Raw genomic sequence first — 9304 nt, 5'->3', positions numbered from 1 at the left:
CAGCTGTGTCTCACCAGCATAGAACAGGGGGAAATCTTCCCCTTTGAAGCACCGTCTTCTGATCCATGCCAGATTCACATGAGGTGTATATCATAATGCTGGCTAACATCTGGTTTGCTGTCAGCGGTCTTAGCTACGTCCTCCTCAGATGCTGCAGGGTTTCCAGGCCGCAAATCCCCCACCTTGTCCGTGTCCCACCTTTTCCTCCCCTGCACTTCTCCCTCCCAGTCCAGTCTTCCAGCCTGTCCAAATTAAACTGCAGTTTCATCATGTCATCCTGCGTGTTGGGTAGATCTCCCAATTCCGTGCCACCTGCAGATTTGATCAGCAGCCCACCAATCCTTTTGTACAGGTCATTAATCAAAGTGTTGAATAACACTGGCGCCAAGATAGATTGCTGTAAACTCTCACTTGGGAACAAGCGACACAAATGCCACGCAGCTTCGCCTCTTGCCAGGGCCTCTCTTCCCTTTCATGAAGAAACCAACCTGTTCCCATCAGGAACATCTGCATCGCCTGCTCTCCCTGTCCAGCATTCTCTCTCTTCCCGGGCCCTCTCTTTCGTTTCTTGAAGCAAATTGTTTCAACAGTGAAGAAAATCTTACCTCTGCCCCAGCTCGTTCATCCCCCTGCCAGTGATTTTCGTAGTCCTTTACCGTCTTTATCACTTATTCCTGCAGGGATCATTTAGGAGAGACAGCTGTCTTCCCATCCCAGGCTTCCCAAGCATTTTCCTCATGTCGGCACGTTCTTCTTCACGGGCTGTTGGACCGACAGATTCCTGCCTCAGCCCCCCTTGGTAGAGACCCCCAATCTCTACCCCACGTCCTTCCACCCCATCAGAGCAGAGGCCAGGACACCTCCCCACCCTTCCTGGTACGGACTCTGCTGTGAAAGTCCAGAGAACAAGGCTGCTTCTTGACAGGCGTCCTGCCTCTTTTCCAATAATTCTTTAGCTGTCTTGGTGAATTTGGACCGTGGGCAGATTTGCTTCTTGCCTCTAGACCTTCTCTCCCAGGAGGCCATCAGAAATGGGCGCTTCAGAAATGTGAAATATAAATAAATGTAAGTAATATCCCTGCCAGCCTCCCTCACCAATCTGCATATGCTCTTTACTTGCTCATTTCTCCTGACAGACAGAAGGTCAGAATTCTGTCATTTCAGCAGGGTTGGCCTGTTGGTCAAATCTCTGCATTCCCCGATTTATTTATTTAATTAGTTAAATAAATTTGCCTCCTATCTCACCGTGGGGCTACTCTAGGCGGCTTACAAGACTAAAAAGGAAGAAACGAAAAGAGTGTAAACAGATCAGGAACAATAAAACAGAAAAAGAACACAATCAGAATAGATCAATATGTTAACCAAAAAGCTGGACGGGTGGAGAGCAGAGAGCAATGGGGGAGGGGGGAGGTGGAGTCTCAATCCAGCAGCCCCCTCCCCTTTGGGCCCCAGGCTGACCAGCAGGGCCAGGTCTTCAGGCTCCTGCAGTAGGATGGGAGGCTAGGGAGACCTTACCCTGGAGGGCAAGAGGTTCCAGAGGGCCAATAGTCAGAGTTCTTTGACTGGCAGGATCCGAACTAGGTCCTCCCTGCCAGTCAGAGTAGAGCAGGCTTGACCTAGCGGGGTGAGACTTTTCATCAGGGAGCCTGGACCTCTGCCAAGGTCAGGAGCCATCAGCTGCTTTAATTCTGTTCCCCTTCTCCTTCACCCTGAACGAGGTAAAAGGAGAGGAGATCCTTCACCCGATCGCTGTGTGCTCTCTTCTGCCCAGTTACACCGCAGACAAAATGGTTCAATACAGCTCTTGTCACTTTATTGCCAGTTGCCAAGAGGTTTTCTAAGGTTTCCATTCAATGACCTGTATGGCGATCTGGGCTGCTCTCTGCACAGCCGGACTGGAGTCGCACAGCCGCTTCCGGAACTCCGGCACGTACTTCAATAGGGCCTTGCGGCCTTCTGGGGCTTCTGACAACATGGTCAGGGCCTTGATGGTGTAGAGGCGGACTTTGCTCTTCTCATCATGGATCAGAGGCAGAAGATAATCAATGGCTTCTGCATTAATAGCCGCATATTTCCCTGAAACGGAGAGAAAACACAGTAGGGAATGGACTAGGCCAGCAGTGAGTGGTAAATCTAAGAGGTGAGATGGAAGCAGCTGCACCCAGAAGGTCCGAGTGGGCTTCCTGGCCCCCTTGGCACAACCCAGGCTTTTAGTAAAAACTGCCAAATAAGTTTTATTTAGGTGAGAAATACTAGAAAACTATCCTGGATACAAAGTGGAAATTGCTTCTCCAAACTTGCCTTTCCCCTCCTCAGGCCAATGAGTGCAGCCCAGAGGCTGCTGGTGTGGAGGGAACTAAACGTGTCTCTAATAAAGACAGAGACGATGAGTGGAGGAAAGACCAGTTCTTTGGAACCCATCTGGATAAAGGAGAGGACGGGAGATGGCCCACATGTGCTCTGGCAGTTGCTCCTCAAGAGGGGAGCGCAGGACAGTGCTCTCCCATTGGTCTCAGAGCCGGGAGACGAAGGCACCAGCTAACATGCTCACAAACCAAGACAGTGACCTGGATAATCTGTTTATGTTTGATTTGCAAAAGAGGTTTTGAAGAATCTTATGAGAAAGGACAAAGAAGAAAGGGGAAATAAAATCAAATTCTATAGCATTATTTGATGGGGCTAAAGACTGATTATTAGAAGTAACAGGAAGGAATATAAAGTTTGTTTATTTGATCACAATTAAAATACAGATGATGTCATTTCTGGTAACACATAATGGACTAGACACCAGGACTAAAATTGTGATGCTTTGTGTAAAGAGATGGGATACGGGAAGATTTGTTGTAATTTAAGAGGAGGTGAAAAGTTATTAAAGTTGTTTATACTTGTGATGAAGGCTGGGAGTAAATTTTGTAAACTTTTTTCTTTTTCTTTTCTATATTCTTTCTTTCCTATTTTTTCTTTTTTCCCCCTGTACTTTTACTTTTTCTTTCATTGGTTTATATTAGTTTTTGTTTTCAATTATAATTTCTCCCAGGGAGAAATGGCTGAGCCCCCTCCTCCTCTCCCATGGCTAAAGTGCTGAGCCCCCCCTCCCACGGATAAAGGGCTGCCCCCCTCCTCTCCCAAAGGGCTGAGCTCCCCTCCTCTCCCACGGAGAAAGGGCTGCCCCCCTCCTCTCCCACGGAGAAAGGGCTGAGCCCCGCCAGCTCTCCTTTGCCTCGCTCACCTTGGGTTGTCACTGCCGAATTCATGAGGGCACCAGCTGCGTAGGCTCGCACCTCGGCATCCTCATCTTCCAACAGGGTGACCAGGTCTGGAAAGACGTTTTCTTTGAAGACCATGTTCTTCCCCTCCAATGGGACACTGAAGTGGGGAAAGCATTCCTTTGGATCAGCTGAGGTTGGTCCGCTTGCCTTGCCCTTCAGAGCAGCCAACTAAGCCAGAGTGAAAGCACTCTTGGCACACCTGGAGCTACCCTGGCGCTCCTTCACCCTCTGCCGTGCGCTGGTGTGGCTCACCTGATGGCCATGAGGGCCTGGGCAGCCTTGCGCCTGATGCCCAGGGAGGGGTCCCGGAGCTTCTCCTTCAAGGTAGAAACGGCTCCTGTCGCCAAGGCCTCGAAGGCTTCAACTCGCAGGCAGCCTGTTAGGGTGTCCAGGATGAGTTCTTGGATGTCCTCCCTTTCTGTCTTCAGCTTCTGCACCAGCGATGGGACCAGGCCGCTCTCCACTATCCCAGTGGCCACTGCAAGAGTAAAGAACAGCTCACCCTTCCCTCTCCTGTCCAGCAGCCTGAAGGAAATCAGAACGCAGGTGTGGCTGTAGGAATTCCCTTCCTACTCTGCTGTCATTACCATGGAGGGGAAGGGCGTTATGACAAAATCCTGGGGAAGAACACTCCGTGCTAATAAAAACGGTGTTTCATGTGATTTTTTTAATCCTAAGAAAATATTTGCACTACTGGTCAAAATAGTTGCCTCTTTCTGCCCTCAAACTCCCCTCTGGGAAATCTCTGAAGAGAGGGGACCTTCTAATGAACAATCCTCCATACTTGCCCCAAGCTGCAGTGTGGAAGATTTTCACAACAGATCATGTTAGTTTCATTGTCATGAAAGAGGCAGGTAAATTTAGACTTTGAGGATGGAGCTGGATGTTACAAAAAGCAAAAAAAAAATCCTTTTCTGAGCTTCTGAACCTCAGTGAGTCATCTTGATCGGTGAGCTGCAGAAAAATCATGCAGGGCAGCATCTGACGCCATCCTAGAAACATCCAGCGAAACTCCTGCTCAGCCTCTTCATCTTGTCCCATGAAATTCCCCCAGAGATATTTTGTCCTTTCTGCTTTGAAATATTTACTTGAAGCCCCCACAAAAAGCCCTTCAGAGTTGTGGATTGGTGCCTCATCTTTACAGAAATGCCTCCCAGGACAAAGTCTCTTGCTAAGTGAATAGTGTCACATCCCTGAATTCAGTGAGACCACCCACCTTTATACTTGGCCTTCGCCAATAGGCCAGGGGTCTCCAACCTTGGCAACCTTATGACTTTTTGACTTCAACTCACAGAATTCCTCAGCCAAGCATCGTCATAAATTGAGGATGCCCAGCAAGTTCTTGTAAGTTGACTCGTAAGTTGTGGACTCCCTGCACCACATTTTGGAAAGGTCATTGACAAACTAGACCATGTCTGGAGGGAAGCAAGTTGACAAGGAGGCTGGAAGAAAATCCTGATGGTGTCAGGAATGGTTGGAATGGCTGGGCATGTTTAACTTGGAGAAGACTGTAGGGAGACGCGAGAGTTGTCCAAGAAAGTACAGTAATGTAGACAAAAGGGCAGGATTGTGTTGTTCCAGAAGTCATGGGGATTAAATTACAAGGAAGACTTCAGTTGGATTTCAGGAAGCATGATCAACTGTTCCAAGAATGAAACATACCGCCTAAGGGGATAATGGTGTCTCCTTCATTGGTCAGTTCTTTTTGTGAACTAAAATGCCCTAAAATGTACTCAGAATAATAGAATAACAAATTGGAAGGTCCAATCCAACCACCTGCTCAAGTAAAAGACCTTATACCATCCTGGACAAATGGCTATCCAGTCTCCCCTTGAGAATCTCCAGTGATGGAGCCCTCACAACTTCTGGAGGCAAGCCTTTCCACTGATTAATTGTTCTAGCTGCCAGGAAATTTCTCCTTATTTCTAGGTTGGTTCTCTCCTTGATTAGTTTCCATCTATTGCTTGTTGTTCTGCCATCAGTTTGCTTTGGAGAATAGCTTGACCCCTTCTTCTTCGTGGCTCAAATATAGTCAAGTGTCCTGAGGACATACAGGGAGATTCCTTGGGATCTCACAGTGCGGTCAGGCGTACGCCTGCCAGCTATTTGAAGTTTCGGATTTCTAATGCGGTGTGTCTAACTTCCAAAAAGGAAAATTAAAACTCAAGACTCAATGTCCTAAATACTTCAGTTGGGTGCCTGTCAGGTGATTCTTACAGTCCTTTATTTACCAAGCAGGAAACTAAAGCATCTGGGAAGTCACTGACATTGTTAAGGACAAATTCTAATGAGATGAAGGGAAAACCTGGATTCATCAAAGGTGTTACAAAGAGGGCAAAACCCACTTCAGGATGCTGGAGGGAGAATCTTTCAGCTCAGTTATTCTGATAGTTGATTTAAGAAAAAATTGGGGGAATCCTTCAAACAGATGCTTTGGAACTGACTTTAGGAATTTGGACAAAAGTGTAAGCCTTTTTTGATTTAAGTCAGTTCATATTCCTTAATATATTTATGCTGGTTTGTACAGATTTGGCTTTGAGCATATTTGCTTGTTAGCACTACGGGTCTTAATTAGATATGCAGCTTGTGATTTAATTTTCAGGAAATTCCTCCATTCAATCAATGCAAGGATGTCAAAACTTTCCCTACAACCACTTATAATAAAATGTTCCAGCTCTTAAATTGGTTGAAGTTGTATAACGTTGAACAACTGTGGTGGTGGTAGTAGAAGAAGGGACCATTCAGTAGTTGATAGAAGCGACCCTCTTCCAAAAGGCTACGTGGGATGCAGGGGTCCTGCCAATAACATTTATGCTTGTGGGTCTTCCATGGATCTCAAAAGATTCTAGAAAGATGGAAACAGTGCCAGGAAAATATAACAACATTCCAGCTGACTGACAATGTTTCGAAGACTTCCCCATTAAATGTGAGTGAATTAATTATGGTGATTCCACACCACCTGTCTCTTCTGGATGTAGGTTACGCCTCCAACGTTTTGTGAAAAGTAGCAAAAATTAATCTGCAGGTCTTAGTTCCAGAACCAAACAGCTGAACTGGGATCTGGCTTCTTCAATGAAAAAACATCTAAGGGGAAAAAAAATCCCTTTGGAAATGGATGTGAAGGTGCTGAGGTTAACTTCTGTTGAAAGTTATCCAATCTGTGTATTTGTCAACAAACTGACAAACTGTTCTTTTTTTCAGAGCAATGAGAAGCCCAAACCACTAACTACTCAAGAAAAAAATGAGATGGAACAGTCAGTAATTCCTGCCAGACTGGCTTAGTTTTTTTTAAAAAAAATCTAAAATAAAGTTTTCATGATGCGATACTTAAATTAAAAATTAAAATAACAAATACAAAAAGCAGATTTCATTTTGAAAAGCAATAAAGAAAAACAACAGGTACGTCGCAAGGAGACCCTGTACTGGAGCAATGTCTGGCTGTACTGGCCTATCGCCAGCTGTTTTTCTCACGGAAAGCCCTGAGGTTGGAAGGAGCCAGAAAACAGGGCCAGAGTTAGGGGGCTGCCCGTGAGGAGGCCCAGCCCGGCCCCAGCAAGATTGCCACCACCACCACCGGCCCGGGCTGATGTTCGGACAGGAGATGAGAAAGACAATCCATGGACCCAAAGCTGTTCCAGGCTTTGCAGGCTGAGGACGGCAGCTGAAATGGGACCAGTGGCAGCTCCCAGGAGAACAGTGCGACATTTTCAGGATTCCAGTCATGTGGCTGCTTTGAGCCGCCCCGCTCAACAATCGGGCAGCTGTTTTGAAAGCTCGCCCTGCACGGAGGAAGACAATTGAGGGATTCTTAGGCCATGAATCAGAGGAGGCAGCGCTCGTGGTCCCAGGAGGGTCTGGGCTGGCAGAAATTGGGCAGAGGCTCTTCGTGCCAGGGAGGCCACCCGCATCGCTAAGACCAGTGGATTCAGGGAAGAACTCCGGCAAAAAGCACACCGGCTCTTCCGGGAGGAGGGTCTTCTGCTCTTCCTGGTCCCGGGGAACATCTGTCTACAGTATTTCTCTGGGCTGAGGTTCGGTTTGTTGGCTCTCACCCAGCGTCCCAGCCACGGTAAGGTTTACCTTTTTCTTCTCTAAGCACGATGCTCGCTGAACTCTACATTCCGATGCGGCATAAAACTATTAAATTTGCATACCAGGTGAACACGTCCGGCCATTATTTGCCTGGAGAGCAGGGGTAGGCTCTGAGATGGGGGCCCTGAGCTTGCTAAAGGAACGGGCTGCCCTCCAGCCTGTGCTCTGCGGCCAGCCACAGCAGCAGCAGCAGAGAAGACGAGGTTGTCCCAGCAGTTATGGGGCAAGATGGGGCACATCAGGAGTAACCTGACTTTGGCAGCAGTTGGGGTGATGGTGGTGGTGTCTACATGGGCATCAAAAAAAAAAAGGCAAGAAGATGGCTACAAGCATGTAAATGGAAAAAGGGGTGGGTGGGTCTCTGATTATATGTTGTTTGTGGCTGCCTTTTATGACCCTCCTTGTGGGCCTGCCTTGGGGAAGAACAGCTGGGGAATTCTCTGTAGTTTTCCCAGCATCGGAAGAAAAGAAATACGCGGCCTGACATAATTCGAGATTCAGCTGATCCAGGATAAGATGCAAATGGTAAGATAATATACATAGGATTCTGTGGGTCAGTCAAGACAACTTAGAACACTTTCAAGTATGCATTCAAGATGGAAAAGTAAGGTTTTTAATTTTTTGCACATATGAGAATCTATTTGATTTGAAAAAATTGCAGAATGTCATTTAATTTTTGATTATCTGATTTAAAGCTAATCCCTGTAAATTATATCCCCAGAGGATATACTATTATTTATAGTAGGTCAGCAACTGCAACAATTAGATTATGTGAACAATGGTTACTTTGTCTATGAATTGATAGAGGAAGGGAGGAGATTTTATGCTTATATAAACAACTGGAATTTATACATTGGCCCGGGAAGGAAAAATGGATTCCAAAGGCAATGATTCCATTGCTTGCGATATGAGATCTATGGGATTAAGTGAGTAAGTCACAGTTAAGAAGTAGCTCCTGGGTACCAGTGTCACTACACTCGGCAGGTGTGCAACCAGCTAGTTTGGTCTTGTAAGGCAGGAGCGTTAGGTATGTTCACTGCCTTGAGTTACTTATAAAGTAATAAAGGTGGGATAAAAATGTATTTAATTAATTAAACAAATAAGGTAGACCAGACTAAGAAAAAATGTCATATAGGCCAGGACTACTCTTATTGTAGGAAACGTCAGTTGCATTATTGGGGTGATGGGTGGCATGAATAGATTAGAATAGAACAGAAAACAGATGAGACGAGAAGAGATTGTAACAGCTACAGCGAGATAATTTGCAGGTCTGAATGTGCTATCACAGCCTTGTGAACTAAGGAGGGGCCAGAGACGGGGGGGGGGGGGCTCCAGCCCCTCTTAACTGGCTGTTGCCTGGGTAGTGGCTCTTCCTCCGGCCCTTCAAGGCCGTTCCCTCGGTTCTCCACACAATGTCACAACACACATTTTGTCATTCTCACCCCCCACAGAGGCTTCTGAGCTGCCAAGTGCTCCTCGGCAAACGTGGCATTCAGCAGCCATCGGCCAGGCCTGGAAGAAGAGGGGCCTAAGAAAACAGAGGTCCTACTTCTTGGAGACAATCTCTGCTCTCCTTCCAAACTCGCTCTGCTCAGGCATTTGGGCCAACTGCTCCTCCCCCTCCTCGTTGCTGCCCACCTCGTTCCCTTTCCCTCCTCCACACATTTGTGCCCCCCCCCCGCCTTCAGTTCCTGTATTCTCTTAAGTCTGCAGACATCTGGCTCTCTAAAATCATCCATTCACCTTGCTATCCCTTTTTTAAAAAAAAATGCTTGAAATACGTGAAGAAACAAAGAGCACAGAACGAAAGGAAAGGGGAAAGGCAGCGACCTGAGCCTGAATCAAACTCCCAGCGCGACCCCATTGAGAGTGGATGATGGAACTTCCCCAAAGAAGCCCAGCCCTTTGGTCTTGCCAGGACTGAGTCTGAATCTTTTCCTCCC

At 46.9% G+C, this 9304-nt stretch overlaps 1 protein-coding gene across 1 annotated transcript in view; it reads right to left on the bottom strand.

The window, feature by feature from the left end:
• Nucleotides 1-1837: 1837 nt before the first annotated feature.
• RSPH14 (radial spoke head 14 homolog) overlaps nt 1838-9304 on the bottom strand; it is a gene marked incomplete at both ends in the record, with an annotated part of 86211 nt that continues 78744 nt past the window's right edge. Inside the window, 3 exons of the mRNA XM_081339262.1 lie at nt 1838-2076; nt 3230-3366; nt 3522-3747. Coding sequence (XP_081195388.1) covers nt 1838-2076; nt 3230-3366; nt 3522-3747 — 602 coding nt within the window. The remainder of the gene's footprint in view (nt 2077-3229; nt 3367-3521; nt 3748-9304) is intronic.

This window comes from Vipera berus, assembly GCF_964194415.1.
Source record: "Vipera berus genome assembly, chromosome: 14".
In the NCBI taxonomy this organism is placed as follows: Eukaryota; Metazoa; Chordata; class Lepidosauria; order Squamata; family Viperidae; genus Vipera; species Vipera berus.
This window is presented reverse-complemented; position numbering and strand designations above follow the sequence as displayed.